This window comes from Echinops telfairi, unplaced genomic scaffold (genome assembly GCF_000313985.2).
Source record: "Echinops telfairi isolate 266 unplaced genomic scaffold, ASM31398v2 ScPeMD7_7468;HRSCAF=8506_0, whole genome shotgun sequence".
Lineage (NCBI taxonomy): Eukaryota > Metazoa > Chordata > Mammalia > Afrosoricida > Tenrecidae > Echinops > Echinops telfairi.
Window position 1 is genome coordinate 44,128,954 of NW_022111369.1, and position 22,756 is coordinate 44,151,709.

General features: G+C 40.7%; 1 protein-coding gene across 2 annotated transcripts in view; it reads right to left on the reverse strand.

The window, feature by feature from the left end:
- Positions 1-18,253, reverse strand: part of ART3 (ADP-ribosyltransferase 3 (inactive)) — a 37,338-nt gene extending 19,085 nt beyond the window's left edge. For both annotated transcript variants that reach the window (XR_006679476.1, XM_045284018.1), the window contains exons 1-2: positions 18,120-18,253; positions 16,511-16,588 (exon numbers count right to left, since the gene is read on the reverse strand). Coding sequence is in view for 1 of the 2 variants with exons in the window: in XM_045284018.1 (XP_045139953.1) it covers positions 16,511-16,579 (69 nt within the window). In the remaining variant the exon portion in view is untranslated. The remainder of the gene's footprint in view (positions 1-16,510; positions 16,589-18,119) is intronic.
- Positions 18,254-22,756: the final 4,503 nt, after the last annotated feature.

The window sequence follows — 22,756 nt, forward strand, 5'->3', positions numbered from 1 at the left end:
GATAGATAGATATTGACAAGCGTTACTGGAATTCAGGTTCTTGTCTTTCCAAGAAGAAGATTTCATTTTGGAAGACATGAGTCATCACAAGAGAATTCTATTAAGAATTCCTAAGGAGGAAGACAGTGTTTCCATGCTATGCATATGGTTTTCAGTAGTTACTTCTTCTGAAGTGATCAGCTGGTCCTTCTTAGCCAAAAACAGGGCTCCAGAAATGGACAAAATACCAATGAAATATTTCTAAAAGTTGAAGAAGCATTGGAAGCACTTATTAGTCTATGCCAGGAGATTTGGAGGACAGCTACTTGGCCAGTTCACTGGAAGAGATCTCTATTTGTGACCATCCCAAAGAAAGGTAACCCAAGAGCTATCATAAATAGAACAATATCATTACTATCACATCCAAGTAAAATTGTGCTGAAAATCATCCAACAACAGTTGAAGCAGTACATTGACAGGCAGCTGCCAGAGGTTCAGGATGGATTCAGAAGAGAAGGTGGAAGAAGAAATATCATTGCTGATGTCAATAGATCTTGGTTCAAAGTAGAAAATACCTGAAAGATATTTACTTGTGTTTCATTGATTATGCCAAGGTATCTTACTGTGTGGATTATATCAAACTATAGATGCCCTTGAGAAAAATGGGAATTCCCAATGGGAAGAACATTTCATTGTGCTCATGCAGAACCTGTACATAAATCAAGAGGCAGTTGCATGAACAGAGCAAGGGGACATTGCATGGTTTAAAGTCAGCAAAGGTGTACATCAGGGTTGTATCCTCTCACCATAATCATTCAATCTGCATGCTCAGCAAATAATAGAGAAGCTGGCTGATATGAAAAAGAATGTGGCATCAGATTGGAGGAAGGCTTATTAACAACCAGCAAAACGCAGAAGACACAACTTTCCTTGCTGAAAAACATGAGCGCTTGCTGATGAAGATCAAGGACTGCATCCATCAGTATGGATTACGACTCAATGCAAAGAGAGCCCAAATCCTCACGACTGGACCAATAGGTACTATAATGATAAAGATGGAAATGACCAAAGTTGCCCAGGACTTTGTCTTGCTTGGATCCACAATCGGTGCTCATGAACGCAGCAGTCAAGAGATCAAACAAAGCATTGCGTTGGGTAAATCTGCTGCACTAGACCTCTTGGGAGTGGTGAAAAGCAAAGGTGTTACTTTGAAGACTAAGGCACACCTGACCCAAGCCGTGGTGTTTTCAACTGGCTCATGTGCATGTGAAAGTCAGACATGACACCAAGGGAGCACAACAGAAAGAGAAGATTCCCGAAAACAGCCTTCTGACTCAGGGGGCAGGGCCTGGCACCTCATCAGACCCAATTGGAAAACATTCATAAAGGTCAGGAGACAGGCCTGGAATTATTTATAAACTTTTCTCTTTCCCTTCTCTTAAAAAAAAAAAGTCGGAAAGTGAGTGTTTTGAGAATGATGAGGGCAACGAATGTATACGTGTGCTTTACACAATTGACGCATGTATGGATTGTGATGAGTTGTATGAGCCCTAATCAAATGATTTTTTTTATGTTTAAAATTATTTTTTAAATTAAAAAAATAAACACAGGGACAAGGGAACAACAAGAGATCTAACATTGATGGTGAGGAGGATGTAGACTGCCTGGTGGGATTTAATCAAGTGCAATGTAGCCAAGAGGAAGTACAAAGAGCCGAATGAAGGTCAAACATGATAGTGGGACAGGAGGAAAGTGAAAGGAAATAGAAGAAAGAATTAGGAGGCGAAAGACATTTAAGGAGGTTTAAATATAGGCATGTATATATATATATATATATACATACATATATATATACACATATATATATATACATGCCTATATTTATACATATATATATATATATAATGATAGGGATTTGGTCTATGTAAATATATTTATATGCTATGTATAAAGGTAGCAGATGGACATTGGACCTCTACTCAAGTCCTCCCTCAATGCAAGAACTCTTTGTTCTAATAAGCTGGCATTCTGTGATTGTGGCCCAACACAATCGCTGAAGACAAAATAGGTGCAGAAGCAATTTGGTGAAGAAAGCTGATGGTGTCCAGTTATTAGAAGATACCCTGTCTGGGGTCTTAAATATTTGAAGTTAAACAAGCAGCCATCTAGCAGGGAAGCAACAAACACAAACAAATCTGTCTTGGAAGAAATACAACCAGAATGTTCCTTAGAGGCAAGGATGGCAAGGCTGTCATACACACAAAGCCCACACGGAAGAAGCACACAGCCTCTATGATCACGATGTGTTGACAGGATCAGATATCAGGCATCAGAAGACCCAAAACAAGCCATCATATTGATGCAGACGAGGAGGGTCAGAGGGGAGACCCAAAGTCTATCTGTAGACAACTGGATATCCCTTCAGAGAAGGGTCACAAGGAAGGGACGAGCAAGCCAGGGTGCAGTATAGCACCAACAAAACACACATGCCTCTAGTTCTTTAATGCTCCTCCACCCCATTACGACCCACTTCTACCTTACGAATCCAGCTAGACCAGGGCATGTACACTGGTTACAGAAGAGCTCTTGACACACAGAATCCAGGACACATAAACCCCTCAGGAATAGTAATGCGAGTAGCAATACCATGAGGGTAGGGGGAAGGTGGGAGGAGAAAGGGGGAACCGATTGCAATGATCAACTTATAACACACACACTCCTTCCTCAGGGGGACAAACAACAAAAACGCGGGGGAAGGGAGATAGCTGTGGTGTAAAATATGAAAATAACAACTATTTATAATTTATCAAGGGTTCACGAGGGTGGGAGGGTGGGGGAGGAAGGAAAAAAGAGGAGTTGATACTAAGGGTTCTACTTGGCTTTCTACCTAGCAGAAAGAAAATGCTTTGAAAAGGATGCTGGCAAGCATATGCACAAGTGTGATTGATATAATTGATGTATGGATTGTTATAAGGAACACAGAACAAGAATTGATATGTTTGAATTATGGTGCCAGAGAAGAACATGCAAAGTACCATGGACTGCCAAAAGGACAAACAACTCTGTCTTGGAAGAAATACAACCAGAATGTTCCTTAGAGGCAAGGATGGCAAGACTTGGTCATACATACTGTGGACGTGTTGTCAGCAGAGACCAGTCCCTGGAGAAGGGCAGCATGTGTGGTAAAGCAGGGAGGCAGCGGAAACAGAGGACGGGGCTGGACAAAATGGACGGACACAGTGGCTGCCTCAATGGGCTCAAGCACAGGAACAACTGTGAGGACGGTGCAGGGCCAGGCAGTGGTTAGTTCTGTTGTGCACAGGGTCACCACGGGTCAGAGACTACTCGATGACACTTAACAAGGCGGAAGAAACCTGTCCCGGCCTGCATGGCCAGTCTTGGTATTTCTTACTTTCCACATGCATACTCAGTCTTTTAAGGATTCCTCTGCTCGTGAGATTCTCAGGAACTTCCACCATCAGGGGAAGCAAGGGGTCTGGAAAATACAGTGCCAAGATATTGTCACAGATTGCACACGTGCTCTGTTCAAATCTCCACCTTAACTCCCTTGCCCTGTCTCAGCATGCTTACTACTCATCCCTACGGTCCACACAATTAAAGTAGAACCAGCTCTGCATTTCCAGCCCCCCAAATATGCTGATGATCCAGGCCTATCAATCCATTTGCTCTCAAGAAAAAAAAAGGTCTGTCTTCTGAAACCCTAAGCTGTATGGAAGATATTGGTTTAGGGCTGCCAGCATTTACTCTTTGGGTCCCATGGAAAATCCTCTGTGAAAATAAAGTCAATAAAGAAAGGATTGCAGAGCTGAGAGGAGAAGTTGTTAAGGCCCTGACATTAATCAAGGCTCCGAAGCAAGCTGTACTTCAAAGAGCCTCTATCTAGAATTTTGTTTACAGTCACAATAATCATTATAATCCCTATTTGCTCAAGCTAGTTTGAATTGTGCTTCTGTGATATAAACTGGAAAAGGCCCAAGACTGCTTAGTTTCCCCATGAACGGTAAATAATAACTTGGTTTGATACTGCAGCCTGCCCTACCATTGGTGTGCGCCTTGCAGGGACTGGTCAATACGCTATGTGAATGAAGTGACGAAGTTGTTAGGGCCACAGAGTGGGTTCCAACTCAGAGTGACCCTAGTTACAACGGAGTGAAGCACCACCTGGTCCTGCAATGTCCACACAATTGAGCCCATTGTTGCAGCCTGTGTCAATCCTTCTTGTCCTGAGGGCCCTCCTTTTTTCCACTACCCCTCCTCTTTACCAGGGCCTGGTCTCTCCTGATAACATGTCCAAAGTGTGTGAGACAAAGTCTTGCCATCTTTGTCTCTAAGGAGCATTCTGGCTGTACTTCCTCCAAGACAGGCTTGTTTGTTCTTTTGGCAAGTCATGGTACTTTCAGCATTCTTTGACAACACAATAGTTCAAATAAGATTGATTTTTCTTGGACTTTATTCAAAGTCTAACTTTTATATGCAGACGAGGCAATTCATGGCTTAAGCCAAGCTCACCTCGAATCCTCAAAATAACATCCTTGTTTTTTCAGCACTTTAAAGAGGTCTTGTGCAGCAGATTTGCCCAATGTAATGCATTGTTTGATCTACTGACTGCTGCTTCCATGAGCACTAATTGTGGATCCAGTAAGACAAAATCCTTGACAACTTCAACCTCTCCTCCATTTATCATGATGTTGCCTATTGGTCCAGTTGAGAGCGTTTTGGTCTTCTTGACATGCTAAGTTATAATCCACATTTAGGCTGCAATCCTTGGTCTTCCTCAGCAAGTACTTCAAAGTCCTCAGTTTCAGCAAGGAAGGTTGTGGCATTTGCATATCACAGGTTGTTAATAAACTTTCCTCCAATCCTGCTGCTGCTGTACTCTTCTACATAAAATCCAGCTCCTCTGATGATTTGATCGGTATACAGATTGAATAAGTATGGTAATATGACACAACCTTGAAGCACATCTTCCCTGCTTTTAAACCATGCAGTATTCCCTTGTTCTGTTCGCACAACTCTTTCTCGATCCCTGACAGGTTCTGCATGAGCACAATGATGTGTTCTGGAATAAGTTCTCAAGGCTATCCAGAGTTTAGTATGAGGGTCCCCATGGCATATTTGGCTGCTGGGTGCCGTAATTTATTATAATCCATATTGTTGAATGCCTTTGTATAGTGAATGAAACACAAGTAAACATCTTTCTGGGATGCTCTGCTTTGAGCCAAGATCCATCTGATATCAGCAATGCTATCCCATATTCCACGTCCTCTTCTGAATCTGGCCTCAATCTCTGGCAGCTTCCTGTCAATACAACTACAAAATTTACTGAATGTGATATTGATGATACTCTTGAATGTGATATTGATGACACTGTTCTATAATTTCAGTATTCTGCTGGGCTACCTTTCTTTGGAATGGGTACAAGTGCGGATCTCTTCCAGCTAGTTGTGCAAGTAACTATCTGCTAAATTTCTGGGCCTGACCAGTGAGTGCTTCCAGTGCTTCATCAGTTAATTGAAACATTTCATTGGTATCAAATAAATTCCTGGAGTCTTGTTTTTGACGTTTGATGTCTTTATTTTCTATCTGGAGGTGTTCACATGTATAGTTGAAAAACATGGTATTTGCGATGACAAAGTTGTTGGTCAGCACAATTCTATCATGCTCCCATCAGCAAGAAGGACCCTTCATGATCTATCTTAAAGCACCAGGCTGTCTGTGATAGGATCATGTCTATCTACGAATGAAGAATTCCAATCTATACAACTATGATTCAAAAGTATATACCAACCACAAGAGCTAGGGATGAAGAATTCTACCAATGTCTTTAGTCTGAAATTGGTGAACCATGCAATCAAGAAACCTTGATAATTATTGGCTGTTGGAATGCAAAAGTTGGAAACAAAGAGGAAAGAAGAGTAGCTGGGAAATATGTACTTGCTGATAATAAGTGAAGCTGGAGATCACATGATAGAATTTTGCAACAAGTGACTATATACTATGCAAATGAAGTATCCATGGCCCACCAAGATGGGGACTTGTCAGTTCATGACTCTAACGGGAGGCTCATGCCTTAAAATTGACCAAGAGTCTATATAGACAAAGGGGCTTCAAAGAGTTCATGGAAAAATGGACTTAAAAGATAACGGAATTTTCAACCAACTTCTGAAGCCTCCTTGTTCTTGCAGTCAACCCCCAGATTTTTCAAACGGGAAACAGGGAGCAGCAGAAAGGAGAGAAGAGAAGGTGAGCGAAGAGAAAAGAAGCACGGAACCCTAAAGGAGCTGTGAGTCCAAGAATTTAACGCTGAAGACGGTGACCGGTCCGGAGAGAGCCCTGTCGCAGAGTCGGTGATCACGGATTGGAGGATATTGTCCTAAGGGGACAGAAAAGAGACCTGTCCCCAGTGGGACCGAGAGGAGGCACACATGGCAGAGAAAAGGATCTTCTTGCTTGCACAGATGTAAGAGTTGTTCTGCACCAAAGAAAGGAGACTTTACCTCTGCAGAGTGTTAGGGAACAAAAAACTGTCACGTTGAGGAATAAGGTGTGCCTGACCTGACCTAACCACGGCATTTTCAATCATCCCATAAGCATTGAAAAGCTGAATGATAAATAGGGAGATGGCAGAAGAATTGAGGCATTTGCATTATGGTGTTGGTGAAGAACACTCTAAGTTCCATGGACTGCCAGAAGAATGAACAAATCTGTCTTGGAAAAGTACAGCCAGAATGCTCCTGAGAAGGGCAAACAGCAGCACTGTGATGAAGCACTGAGTCATGTTTTGCCCTGTTGTCTAGTCACTATGAGTGGAAACCAACTCAATTGTACTTAACAATAACAACACCTATATCCTATTAAGACACCTTATACAGAATACTTGAGCCAAAACGGACTCGGTGGCAGGGGGAATGGCTGGTTTTTAGTAATTTGTGAAGTTTCCTACATCCCTCTTTCCCTGTAGTGAATCCATCACTAAGGTCTAACAAATTCTCCTGAGTGCTTATAGATGTCAAGTACTAAATGCTTTGCATGTATTAATTCATCTAATTCTCATATCAACTCCCATAAGACAGAAACTGTTATTATCCCCTTTTTATGGGTAAGGAAACTAAGAGAGATTGAGTAACTTGTCTGGAAAATGATTTGAACCCAGATAGTCTGAGCCCCTACCACCTGTCTGTCAGTTTGCCATATGGTGGTGGCTTATGTGTTGCTGTGATGCTATGAGCTATGTCACTGTTATTTCAAATACAATCAGGGACACTCATGGTGAACTGGTTTCAGTAGCACTCCCAGACGGGAGAACAAGCTGCCAGGACTTAATAGACTATCTACTTCTGAGGAATTAGCTACTAAAAACCTTATGGATAGCTGTGAAACATTGTCAGATACTGATAGTCTAATAAATAGAAGCTGAGCACTCTCAGAGATGCGCCAGGAGAAAAGGCATCCAAAGATGGCTGAGGAAGAGCTGCCTTCTCAAATGGTGCGGATGGAGTAACGCTTGCAGAGGTAAAGCCTTCGAGACTTCACATGTTGATGAGGCGCAGGAGGGGAAGGGGCAGGTAAGGTAGAAAGGGGGAACCGATCACAAGGATTTACATATAACCCCCTGCCTGGGGGACAGACAACAGGAAAGTGGGTGAAGGGAGATGTCGGACAGTGTAAGAAATAACAAAATAATAATTTATGAATTACTAAGGGTTTGTGAGGGAGGGACAAAATGAGGAGGTGATGCCAAGGGCTCAAGTAGAAAGCAAAAGTTTTGAGAATGATGATGGCAACAAATGTACAAATGTGCTTGACAAAATGGATTTATATATAGATTGTGATAAGAGTTGTATGAGCCCCCAATAAAATGATTTTAAAAAGAAAAAACCCATAAAAATAAAAGTGTGTGGGCATGCTATTCTTCTGGTTCTTTGAGGCATCCTCATCCCCCACTATCATGACCCCAGTCCTGCCTCTCAGTTCTGGCTAGACTGGAGCATGTACACTGGTATAGATAAGAGCTCATGACACACAGAATCTAGGTCAGATACACCCCTCAGAAACAGGAATGGGAGTAACGATACCAGGAGGGTAGGGGGATCAGGGGAAGAAGGGGTAACTGATCACAATAATTGTTGACACATACCACCCCCAGGGGGATGAACAACAGAAATGTGGGTGAAGGGAGACGGTGGTCGGTGTAAGATATGAAAATAATAATTTATGATTTATCAAGGGGTCATGAGGGTGTGGAGGGAGAAGGTGAAAAAAAGGAGTTGATACCAAGGGCTTAAGTAAAAAGTAAATGTTTAGAAAATGATGATGGCAACATTATGTACAAATGTATGTATGGAATGTTACAAGAGTTGCAAGAGCCCCCAATGAAATTATTTAAAAGAATAAAAGAATACCAGAATCTTCACAATTGGGCCAGTAGATAACATCACGATAACTGGAGAAAAGGTGGAAACTACCAAGGATTATGTCATGTTTGAATCCACAATTCATGCTCATGCAAGCAGCAGTCAGCAGGTCAAAAAGACATGTTACATTAGGCAAATCTACTTCACAAGCACTCTTTAGAGTACTGAGTAGCAAGGATGTTACTTTGAGGACTAAAGTATGTCTGACCCAAGACCTGGTATTTTCCATTGCCTTATATGCATGTGAGAGTTGGACATTGAATAAAGAAGTCAAAAGCAGCTGGTGGTTTCAAACTGCTGACTTTGTGGTTTGTATTGCAATGCATAACCCATGGCACCACCAGGATCCTCAATCTCCTAACCGCTTTTATGATATATATGGTAATACAAAACAAGCTTTCCATGGTTAAAGTGACACTGCTTACAGTGACCACAGGATAGAATTGCTCCACAGGGCTTCCAAGATCGTAAATCTTTGATTTTGTTGTTTGTTTTTAACTCTGTGGCAGTGACTTGTTCGTCTACATTTGTGCCTATGTGTGTCACTCGGTGTGTCTCTACCTGTGTATATCTGTGCCTTTCTCTTAAAAAATATTATTTTCTTTTTCCTCCATCCTTTTCCTTTCCCCTACTCATGACTTTCCCTTAACATTCAAGTCTGCTTCTTTGTGTAAAAACCATTTTCCTTGATTTTCTTCTTTTGTAATAGTGGTCTCATGCAGTGTTTGCTTTTTGGGGATTGGCTAATTTTGCTGAGCATAATATCTTCCAAATTTGTCCATGTCATGAGGTGTCTGACCTGACATTTCATCATTGTTCTTTGGGATACATGATATTACTTTGAATGTGTATTTCAAAATGTATCTATCCATTCTTCCAGACAGGTGTTTTGGTTATTTCTCCCTTTTTGCTATTATGTAAAGCACTTCAATAAACAAAGATGTACATTAAAAAAAAAAAAAAGAATAGCGCGTGGGGTCTTGAAGACTTGTTTTCAACAAGCAGCTATCTAAGTCCACATGGAAGAACCACACCAGCCTGTGTGATCCAAAGATGTCAAAGAACAAAATCCAAATACAGTGGTGGGGAAGATATCAGATCTTAAATTGTAAACACCCAATTTGTACAAGGCTATGGAGGGCAGTGGGAGCCCAAAATCCATCTGCAGATACCTATGCAGATTAAGCCTCTGGCAGATCCCCTCTGACCACAGTCAAGGGGCGTGAACAGTCCTACTACCAGACAGTGACTATTGTAACCTTGATTATGCTGGATGGCACCATGGTAAAATAGGGTACCTGGTCAGCCGATCTCCTGCTTGACCCATTCTGGACTTGTTCTAGATTTAGATATTTCCTGCTTGTTTCTCGATAAGGTTTTCTCTCTGGCTTATTTTAATATTACCGGTAGTCTTTTCCTTACTTTTGGGGGGACTGGGTAGGGAGCGGTATGTTTCCCAGTATATGAGCACAGAAGGGACAAATGTTTTGAGACAATAATTGAAGTAATGATTCATTGGGTATACGGGCAGGGGGGTGGCAGGCTGAGGGGAATTGGGAAGCAAATTGTGAATACAGGAGGGGACAAGGATACACTGGAACCGATTGTGGTAGTGTATGTACAACTCTTTTTAAATAGGAATCAACTATGGAAGTGTATGATATGTCAATATTATCTCACTAAAACTACTGGTAAAAACCAAAATGCAATGATAATTATTGGTGATTGGAAATAAAAAGTTGGACAAAAAGGAAGGAATAGTAGTGGGAAAATATAATCTTGGAGGTAGAAACAAAGCTAGAGATTGCATTACAGAATTGTGCAAGACCTATTACTTCATCTCAAATATGCTTTTCAACAACATAAATGGCGACTATGCCACATGATGTCTCCAGATGAAGGCACAGACTTCAGATTAACAACATCTGTGGGAAGAGATGATGGAAGCTTAATATCAACTAAAACCAGGCCGGGGCCAACTGTGGAACAGACCGTCAATTACTCATATGTACGTTCAGGATAAAGATGAAGAAAATTAAAACAAGTCCAAGTCTCGAGTTGCAATATTTGAAGATTTTTGTGGGCAAAATGGGAGGAAGATGGGGCTTTCTACTCCCATAAAGAGTTACAATCTCTGAAACTCACAGGGGCTGTTCTACCAGGTCCTAAAGGGTTGCTATGAGTTGACATCAACACAATGGCAGTGAGTTTGTTTATAAATCATTTTATTGGGGGCTCTTACAGCTTTCATCACTTTCCATGCATCAATTATATCAAGCATATTTGTACATATGTTGCCATCATCATTTTACAAACATTTACCTTCTATTTGAGCTGGGAGTATCAGCTCCTCTTTTTCCCCTCACCCCTCCTCCCACACTCATGACTCCTTGATAAATTATTGTTTTCATATCTTACTCTGAGGTTGTTTTTTTATGGTCAAAATATTGAATAACTCAGGAAGCATCAAGAGAAGATGGAAAGAATAAACTGAGTCATTGTATCAAAAGGAAGTAGTTGACCTTCAACCATTTCAAAAAGTAGCATGTAATTAAGAACCAATGGTCCTGAAGGGAAAAGTTCAAGTTGCACTGAAAGCATTACCCAAATACAAGGCTCCAGAAATTGGTGGAATACCAGAATGCTCCTTAAAGCAAGGATCACAAGACTTTGTCTCATGTACTTTTGGCATGTTGTCAGGAGAGACCAATCTCTGGAGAAGGACATTATACTTGGTAAAGTAGAGGGAAGTCTCCACAAGATGGATTGCTGATACAGTGACTGCAGTAACAGACTCACATGTAAGAATAACTGAGGATGTAGCTGGACTTGAAGATGGTTCATTCTATTATAAATGGCAGCAGCTAACAACACAAGTCTAGGCCCAGAGTCTGTTCTCATAATTTTTATTGCTAAAGAAAAAATGAAGTGTTTGCATTATGAAGACCACTGACATTTATGTTATCACTTTTTACTTTGTCGAGTGCATACTTTTGTCTTCATAAAACTCCTATGAAAGCCTCGACTATTATTGGCACCATTTATAAATGAGGGAACTGTCTGGATTCCCAGTCACAGAGTATTTGGCTAGGGAAGTCATTGAGCCCTCTGAGCTCCTGGGTCTGTAGGTCAGATCTCTGATGTGGGAATGTGAGCTTCAGGTCAAATCACTGCCGACCCCTGGCCAGGAAACACACTTTCCTCTGCAGGACAGAATTTTCCAGACTGCACCCTGAACAACACTACCCGAATTATCCTCAAGACTTCAACATGGTCTAAGACATCAAAGCCTAAAACTACCTCCCACAAACCTCATAGCCAATCCGAGTTGATCCAATATGTCCCTGTCTTTTCCTGATGCCTCTAACCACTCTCCCACATGTCTAATTTTAGTCCTCAAGTCTTTTCTGGCCAAAAGCCACAGCTGATTGTGTGTTCTGTACAGTGAGTGACTTGACCAGTGACAAAGTTCACAAATGCCACCACCATACAGGGATAATTCAATGGACACAAGAAAGCAGATACTAAGGACTAAGTGAACAAGATGATTATATTTTCTCCCTCTGATTTATGCAGTGAAATAAAAGTCTACCCTAATGTAAAGATAAAGTCTAAATACTGAGACTTTATTGCAAAAACATGAAAATTATCTAAATGGTTAAGAATAGAAATGGGCTCAATTTCTCTATGAAATAAACAATTTCATATATTTATAGAACAAACGCATTAAGATTATATACTGCAACCCAGAGATTTTTACTCTCAGGTGTATACTCAAAACCAGAGACAAAAAGAGAGGCTTCTATATCAATGTTCATTACAGCAGTATTCACAGAAGCCAAAAGGTGGAAGGAACCTAAAATGCTCATTACCAGATGAATAGATGGACCAAATGTAGCACATACAAACAACGGAAGACTATTTGACCAGTAAGATACATGACGTCTTCATTCAGCCTACAGTACATGGAGAAAGCTTGAAGACATTCTGCTGAGAGAAATTAGCCAATATTATATGACTTCACTGATATAATAAACAGGAAAAGGCAAATGTATAGAAACTAAAGCTTATTAGTGATACCAGGGGTGAGCAGGAGGGAGGCAAGGGGACTAACAGTGAAGGAAAGTTTGCACTAATAAAAGGAATAGTTTTCACAGCAGATTATTGTAATTGTTGTTATTAAATTGACAGAAGTGTGACAGGCATATTCACAACAATGACAATAAAAGTAACAAAGAGTAGCTACTCATAGGTTTTGGTTACATGGTTTGGAGTCTTAAAAGAGTCATGGTTTCATTGGACATCTCAGTCAGTTGATCTATAGCATGTTTAGTGCTTCTGTTCTGCCTCCTCGTTCACTGCCTAAAGCCGGAGTCCTAAAAGCTTGCAAGCAGGCATCCATACTACAACAGTTGGTCTCTATTCACCCAGTGCAACAGAGGAAGAAGGGAAGTTAGGAATAAGAGGAGAATATGAAAAACAAAAGTTTTTAATTGCCTTCTTTGTTATGAGACCAGAAGAAGTGGATGGTGCCTAGCTACAAACACCGAACATTTGAATCAAGGATACTATAGAAAATTCCTGATCAAAAGGGGGGAAATGCAGAACACAATTTCAAATTCTCATGCATTTCAGCCTTTCTGGAACCACACAGAGTAGATGACTCCCAGAGAATATTGTCCTGAGATAATCTTGAAATCTTAAACCAAACACAACCCCCGGACATCATCTTAAAACTAAAGAAAAGTTTAGCTTAACTTGTAAAAAAGGTCTACTGGAGCATTATGCTTTTGATAAAACTATCTATATGGGATCACATTGAAAATGCAATTTGGTATAATACACAGGAGCCTTAGGGGGCAATAATTTTATGTTAATGGGGAAATAACAACACAGAAAAGGAGGTGAGAATGGTTGCACAACTCATAGAATGTCATCAATGTCACTAAATAATAGTACATGTAGAAACGGTTGAGTTGGTATATATTTTGCTCCCTATATTCTGAACAACAGTGACAAGAAAAAAATAAAAGTACAATTTAGGGAAAAAATTATATTGCAAAATAAAATCGAGAAAATATCCCCTCAGCCTGTACATTACTTAAAATAGCCAAAGAATGGAAACAAGCCAAATGTTTATCACTTGATGAATGGATAGACAAAATGTGGTATAGCATACAGTGGAATATTATTCAGGCATAAGAAGAAGTGAAGTAATCTGACAGAGTGTTTCTCCAGGTGAGTGGGCTGTGAAAGCAGTTCTCTATACTTTATTCTAGATTATGGGCTATAGCACAAAATTTTTTATATGCCAGGGAGGCACTGAGTAATTCTTTTCTGAAAGGGGAGCAGTAGACATATAAGTTTGGGGACCTATGTTCTAACATGTGATAACATGGATGGGTTTCTGAAGTTACTCTGCCACAAATCAGTAAAAGAAATCAAACATGAAAGTTCAAGATTGTATGGTTCCAGTCAGTCAAGTGAAATATCCGGGACTGGCACAGAAAGAGGAAATAGAGCAGAAGGTGCCACACGATGGAAGAAAGGAAGACATGAGACTCTATGGAGTTTCTCCTGTGGTTGATGGAAACGTTCTGCAATTATATCGAATATACTAAAACCCACCAGATTATGTCCTTTAAAAAGTGCTGCATTCTGTGTATGTGAATTTTATCCACCAAAACACTGTGCTACTGACAATAGAACATAGAGAATGGATTAGAATATTAAATATGAAAGTGAGTAAAACTGTATCATTTCACTTAAACCACAATTAAATATTTAATTGTGCAAATATTTACAAACGATACATTTTTAATCGTTTTATTAGGGGCTCATACAACTCTTATCACAATCCATACATACATCAATTGTGTAAAGCACATTTGTACACTCATTACCCTCATCATTCTCAAAACATTTCCTCTCCATTTAAGCCCCCTGCATTAGGTCCTCATTTTCCCCCTCCCTCCCAGCTCTCCCCTCCCTCATGAGCCCTTGATAATTTATAAATTATTATTAAACTATATTTTAAAGAATGCATTTCATATTAATGGAAAAGTATTCATCCAGGCATAATATGTCAATGATAGAAGGGAAAAATCTAATGATATGCATATCACATAATTTATATAAAAAAGTAGTATAGGATGTTTTAAGCAACCTAACAAATGCAGTATCATCTTATTAAGAGAATTTTTAAAAATAATTTTATTGGGGGCTCATACAATGCTTATCACAATCCATACATACAGCCATTGTGTCAAAGAGAGAATTTTTAATGTCATGGAGAGACATTTAGAGCAACAATATTAACTCAAAAATCAAAAGTATAAAAATAGTATTGTTATGAGCCCCTAATAAAATGTTAAAAAAAATAGTATTGTAAGTATGATACTGTGAATCTATTATAAATTAAATAGACACAGAGAAATACAAAGCCAAGGCAGCTATACATCAACAAGTCTTTTCCTCGGTGTGAAGGGATTAAGCCTGATTTTTGTTTTTCCCTCATCTTTTTTCAATGGAGCAGCTGGCGGGTTTGAACATCCAAACTTTCAGTTAACAGCCAAGAGCATTAACCATTGCACCACCAGGGATCTTTCTGACCTACCCTATTAATATCATTTCTTTTCTTTCTTTCTTTTTTAATCATTTTATTGGAGGCTTTTACAGCTCTTAGAACAATCCATACATCCCTTGTGTCAAAGCACTTTGTACAAATGTTGCCATCATCCTTTCAAAGCATTTTCTTTCTACTTGAGCCCTTGTTATTAGCTCCTCCTTTTTTCCTCCCTCCCCCACTCTCCCACCCTAATGAGCCTTTGATAAATGATAAATTATTATTATTTCCATATCTTACACTGTCTGCTGTCTTCCTTCACCTATGTTTCTGTGGTTCGTCACCCTGGCTGGGGGTGGGGTAGGGTTTATACACTGATCATTGCGATTGGTTCCCCCTTTCTCCCCACACATTCCCCCTACCCTCATGGTATTGCTATTCCCATTATTGTTTCTGAGGGGTTTATCTGTCCTGGATTGTGTGTGCCAAGAGCTCTTATCTGTACCAGTGTACATGCTCTGGTCTAGCGGATTTGTAAGGTAGAACTGGGGTCACGATAGTTGGCGGTGGTTGGGGAGGAAGCATTAAAGAACTAGAGGAACGTTGTGTGCTTCGTTGGTGCTATCCTGCACCCTGGCTGGCTTGTCCCTTCCTTGTGACCCTTCTTTGAGGGGATGTCCAATTGTTTACAGATGGACTTTGGGTCTCCACTCCCACCCCGCTCAGTAGCATCGATATGATTGTTTGTTTTGGGTCTTCTAATGCCTGATCCCTGATCCTGTGGACACCTCATAATCGCACAGGATGGTGTGCTTGTTCTATGTGGGCTTTATTGCTTCCAAGCTAGATGGCTGTTTATCTTCAGGCCTTTAAGACCCCAGACACTGTATCTTTTAATAGTCAGGCACCATTAGCTCTCTTCACCACCTTTGTTTATGAACCCATTTTGTCTTCAGCGATCGTGTTGGAAAGGTATCACGGAATGCCAGGCTGTTAGAACAAAGTGTTCTTGCGTTGAGGGAGGACTTGAGTAGGCCCAATGTCCAACTGCTACTTTAATAGTTAACCTATAAATATATGTACACAGAACTGTATCATTATCGTTATATATATTTACATATGTATGTGCCTATATTTATATCTCTATCAATGTCCTTTGCCTCCTAATTCATTTCTCTATTTCCTTTTACTTTCCTCCTGTCCTACTATCATGTTCGGTATTCATTAAGCATTCAGTAATTCCTCTAGGCTACAATGTACTTGATCAAACTCCACCAGATATTCTACACTTTCTTTGTCATCAATTTTAAATCATTTGTTGTTCCCTTGTCTCTGGGTTTGTTGGCTGCCCCTTCCCTTTCCCATGATCCCTCTACCCCCCAAACATCAGTCCCATTGTTTTCTCCTCAGGATTGTCTATCTAATATAATTTCTTAATGATGCCAATGTCATTTCTATTCAGATGCCTCGGGCAATGTCTTATCAAGAGTTCTCATTCCACTAGCCACATGCTTCTCATTCCTCACATTACCTGGAAGATGTCTATTAGGATCACAGCTGCCAGCAGCATGGTGAGCATTTCAAAATGGCTTGTCTTCATTTTTCTCTTCTAAATTAAAATAAGGAAATTTCAATTTAGTGGACTTAAGAACAAAGTTTAGAAGTAGAGCAGGAGGGCGCTATATATAGGTTCATTCTAGGGGGGAACATATATCTTTAAAATTAAGACATGGTCGTCACGAAATTTCAGAGGTGAAAGGGCCTCTAGCGCCTAATACTCTAATTTTATAGACGAGGAAACAAAAGCTCAGAGAAGTTTAGCAATTTGCTCAAAATTAAATCTATTTATTTCCATAGACCTCCAGACATTACCTACCACCATCCGTCTTGTTACACGGCGGTGGCGTTCGTGTTACTCTGATGATGGAAGTAATGTCGCTGGTATTTCAAATACTAGCAGTGTAACTCATGACAGACAGGTTTCAAGAGAGCTTCCAAACTAAGATTGAGAAAAAAGGCCTAGCATTCCACTTCCAAAAATTAGTCCACGAAAACCTGAGGATCACTACAGAGTATTGCCCGAGATCATACTGGCAGACGCGAGATCATACTGGCAGATGAACCCTCCAGGTTGGAAGACACTCAAAATCCACAGTGACCACAATCACCGATTTGAGCAAGCTAACAGTCTTGAAGATAGTACCAAACTGGTAATGTCTCCATCTGCTGCACATGAGGCTGCCATGGGTTAGATCCAATTCTCCAGAACTATCAGCAACAACCAGACATGTTCTCCCACCACAGTCACTAGTAGTCATATCTTTAAATATCCCTCTGAGTGTACCCGGGACAGAACACAATCAATCTGAAAAACAGCCATTCAAATTGGTCCCTTAGCTCTCAGTTTCTATGAATTCCCCAAGTGTCAATTTACATCGTTTTTAAAAAATTCAAATCAAATCATGATACAAAGCAGTGATTTATTTGAAGGTGGGGGCTCCTTCCCCTAAATATTCACAATCTTGAGAAGCCCAGTGGTAACACAAGTGTCTTACATAACTTTCTGAAGGCGTGGAAATGAAAATAAGAAGGAACTGGGTAGGCAGCAATTCTAGCAAGATTATACAAGGCTGTTGGCAGAATGCCCAATATTCATCTCAGTGTTTATGAAACTGAAGGGGGCAAACAGGAGGCTACAGAGTCCCCAAGGGCTGAGGCTGCCCCAGAACCATTAACTAATTCCATGAATGACTACCGCAGGTTGGGCTAGTCCTTTCCAGAGACTTCCAGCACACATTACTAGAACCCAAATCTCTCTTTGACTCTCCCCATCAGCAGGCTCTGGCTTCTGAAAATGGGCACGACGGCACGGGGGAAGGGAGATAGCCATCCCTTTGACGATGATTTTGGCCTCAGTTTCCCACCTTTTTCAGAAGTAATTTATTTCACTATGAGATACCACAATACAATACCAAAATGGCACTTTCGTGTAAGCTTGCCTTCTCCAGAAAAAACCCGAGTCTAAGTTTTGACAGGTGCCTGTGACAAGGGAAGATGTGTGAAGCAAGCTCTAAGTTGGGGCTTCCCTGCACCTTCTCCGCTTGGGTCATCTGAGTGGAAATAAGTTAAAAAAAATTTACCTGGCTTCCCTGCCTTTGCAGGTTTAACTGATGCTCCTTCTCAAACTGAGTCTCCACGCTCTCCGTGGTGAGTGCCTTCGGAAGGGATGTTGTTGACAGCGAGAGCGGAGAAGGGAATGCTTTTCTTTTTATAAACACCCCAGCACTGGCTTGGCAGTGGCACATTACCCCACTTGTGCTCTGCTATTTATATCTGGCCCTCACACTATCCCTTGGAATCACTGCTGTTAACACATTGAATCTCCACAAGGCTTGTAAAGCCACAGCAATTCCCTCTAACAAAACAGCACGTTCAGCTGAGGCCCTCAGTTCGGGGCATCTCTCAAAAAGAAATCACTTCCCAATTCCTAACCCTTTGATTCTGAGATGTCAAGCTAAAGGGTAGAGTCTACTCTCACTAGATGGTTCACATAACTAAGGGGAGATGCCATGTTAATCCCTGGCAGTGGTGATTAACTACTGCCATTCACTCAACAAACTTGTTATATTTCAGGTACCTTGCCAGGTACAAGGGAGAAAGATGAAGCTTTCTGCTTCTGTAATGACTTCTGGTGTCGGAAACCCACAGGGACAGCTCTACTCTGTCCTGCAGGGTCACTATGAGTCAGAATTGACTCAGTGGTAGTGAGGGCCGGGTACAGGGATTCACCAGCAAGGAAAACAAAGCCCTGAAGGCCACTCACAATCTGATAAAAGACATGGCTGTGCAAACTTAGCCAGAATATAGTATGTTAGTTATTGTTCAGGGCTGTCCAGTCTGTTCTAACTCACAGCAACCCTAAACCCAACGGAACAAAACACTGCCTGATCCTATGCCATCCTTACAATTTGGACTTTTTACGTCTGACTCCATCAATGCAACCACTGTTTCCATTCGTCGTCTGAGTCTTCCTCTGTTGGTAGGTGCTGTTGAGTCAGTTCTGACACACAGCTGCCCTGCGCACCACAGAACGAACCACCACCCAGTCCTGCACTATCCTCACAACGGTGCTTATATTCGAGCCCAATATTACAACCTCTGTGTCAATCCACTGCCTTGAGGGCTTTCTTCTCTTTCACTGCCCGTCTACTTTACCAAGCATGACTGGTCTCTCCTGACAACATGTCCAAAGTATGTAAGACAAAACCTCATCATACTTGCCTCTCAAAAGTATTCTGGCCATTCTGGTTTCAATATTTTTCAGAAACACTGTAATTCAAGTGTATTAATTCTTCTTTAGTCTTTCTTATTCATTGTCCAACATGCTTATAAGGCTACTGTAAATACCATGGCTTGGGTCAGGTGCGCTTTAGTCCTCAACATAACATCCTTGCTTTTTAACATTTGAAAGAGGTCTTGTGCAGCAGATTTACCCAAAGCAATCCATTGGTTGATATCTTTACTTATGATTCTATGAGCACTGATTGTGGATCCAAGCAAGACACAATTCTTTTTAAAAAAATCATTTTATTAGGGGCTCATAAGACTCTTATCACAATCCATACATCAATTGGCAAGACACAATTCTTGACAATTTCAATTTTTTCCCATTTATCATATTATCTATTGGTCCAATTGTGAGGTTTTCATTTTCTTTACATTGACTTGTACTGCATACTGCAGGCTACAGTACTTGATCTTCATCAGCAAGTGCTTCAAGTCCTCTTCACTTTCAGCAAGCAAGGTTGTGTCATCTGCATATTGAAGGTTAATAAGCCTTCCTCCGATTGAATATGCCATATTCTTCTTCATATAATCAAGTTTCTCTATTTGCTCTGCATACCAATTGAATATAGTCAGAAGATGCAATCTTGATATACCACCTTTCCTGGTTTTAAACCATGCGGTATTCCTTTGTTCTGTTCACACAACTGCCTCTTGATCCCTGTACAGGTTCTGCATGAGCACAATGTAGTGTTTTAGGATCCTTGTTCTTCTCAAGGTTATCCAAGTTTGTTAGGGTCCATACAGTCAAATGCCTTTGCATAGTCAATAAATACAAGTAAACATCTTTCTGGTATTCTCTGCTTTCAGCCAAGATCCATCTGACAGCAGCAATGATACCCCTTGGTTCCTCTTCTGAATCCAGCCTGAACCTCTGGCAGCTCCCTGTCAAAAACTGCTGCAACTGTTTTGGATGAGTTGCAGCAAAATTTTCCTTGTATGTGATATGAATTTCCTTGTATTTGATATTGTTCTATAGTTTAAGAATTATTTGACTTTGTCTTCTCAGGCTGCCCTTTGAAATTTTCTGCTCAGCTCTTTGACTTCTCATTTCATCATGTGCTTTATTCTATGCGTAAGAGCAATATGTTAAGAATCCTCATATAGAGAAAGTCCATGGAGCACATAAAAGAGGGAACAGTGGGTAATACCCACTACTATCTTTCTCTCCTACCACCTGTCAGCTGAGGTGGCTTGTGTGTTGCTGTGAGGCTGGAAGGTATGTCATTGGTATTTCATATGCCAGCTGGGTCACCCAAAGTGAACAAGTTTCAGTGGAGCTTCCAGACTAAAAACAGACCACGAAGAAGGACTCCGCTCCCCACATCAGAGGAAGAAGCCATTTGTCAGATCCTGAAGGGCTAATGAATGGAAACAGAACTTCGTTAGAGATAGTGACAGAGGATGGGTACCTCAGGTCGGAAGGTGTACAGAATGTGATTGAGGAGCTGATTCCTGGGAGTCGGATGGATCAAGGTGACATGAGTTGGCTAAAACTGCACGAGTGGAGCCTTCATTTGCGGATAGGGCACGATTCAAGGTAAAGAGAAACAGCTGTAACAATCTGCTAATGATCAAAACTTGGAATGTACTATGTGTGAATCTAGGAAAATTGGAAGAGGTCAAAAATGAAATGGAATGCATAAAGAACATTATCCTTTAAGAGGCAGGAGAATCCCACTACCTCAAGTGTCTGTGACCTAAAAGCAGGTCTCTGTGGAAAAAAGCTAAGAATATTTGAAAAACAATGAGGTATTAAAGGACTTCCAAAGAAGGCAGTGGTGAGCTGGTTCACACTGAGCGGCCAATCATAAAGTCCGTGGTTGGGGCCCACTAGCACTCTGCATCTTTTCAAAGATTTAAAGGTTTAGACACCCAAAGAGCAAGTGCTTCTCTGTCCTATAAGGTCACTAAGAGTTAGAATCAATTCGATGGCAGCCAGTTTCTCTTTTTTATATGAGAGGCTGTGCAATATAGACTACAAGCTGGATAGCGCAAAGCCAGAACACAGCTTACCAAGACCAGAAAAGAACATTGAAAAGGAACAAATAAATATATGGGAGGTGTGAGGGCAATTTAGAATGTCAAAATTTAAGACTTCATCACAGTTTGCATCAATATTTTGAAGATCTAAATTTTTCTTCTTCTAAGTATGCAGTAAACATTTCAGAACACATTTTAATATATAGTAGTTAGTGGATAATTCATGGTAAATGTATCAGAGGTGAGGTGACTTTAAGCTTATTTTTTAAATTCTGCCCTTTAAGAGTTGCTGTGGAGAAGTTGTGCCATCTGATAACAAGACTAGAACATTTTAATTTTAATAAAAGGAGTTTGAACTCTTGGCAGATCCATGTTGGTTTTCAGAACATTTAAATCTCTATTTGGTGTACCAAACTCACTACCAATCAGTTGATTTCTCACAGTGACCATAGAGGACAAGAGCGGAGCTTCTGTGGGTTTCTGAGAGTGTAAATCTTTATAGGGGCAGAAAGTCTCATCTTTCTCTGCAAAGTGGCTGGAAGGTGGCTGGTGGTCTTAAACAGCTGATTTTGTGGTTAGCTGTCAAACACATAATTTATTGTACCAAACAAACAAAACCCCAAACACTCACTGCCATCAGTTCTACCCTGTGCTGTACGCTGAGCTTTGAGTTGCACGGACTCGGTGGCAGCAGGTTTGCGTTGTCGGCATAGCAGTCCGTGGTGTGTGCAGAATTCTCTGCAACCACCATACGTCAACAGCATGAATCCCTCACCAGTCTTCCTTATTCACTGTCCAGCTTTCAAATGTACATGAGGTGACTGAAAATGCCACGGACTAGGGTCAGGTGCATCTCAGTCCTCAAAGTGCTATTTTTGTTCTTCAATAATTTTAAATAAGTCTTGCCCAGGAGATTTGTCCAATGCAAAATGCCCTTTGATTTCTTGACTGTTGCTTCCATGAGCACTGTTGTGGATCCAAACAAAATAAAATCCTTAATAACTTCAATCTTTTCGTTTATCATATGTTGTCCTTTAGTCCAGTTGTGAGATTTTTTTGGTTTTCCTTACATTGAGTGGTGATCCATTCTGAAGGCTGCAGTCTTTGATCTTTATCTGTAAATACTTCCAACCCACTATGCTTTCTGCAAGCAAGGTTGTATCATCTGCATATTGCAGGTTGTTAATGAGCTTTCCTCCAATCTTGATGCTATGTTCTTTTTCATATAATCCAGCTTCTCCAATTATCTGCTTACGATTTAAATGGAACATAATGGTGAAAGGACACTACCCTGACAAACACCATTCTGGATTTTAAAGCAGCAGTAACAACCTATTCTGTAAAAACAACTGCTTCGTGGTCTATGCACAGGTTCTGCATGAGCACCACTTAAATACTCTGCAATTCCCTTTCTTCACAAGGCTATTCATAAGTCCTATTATCCCCAGTT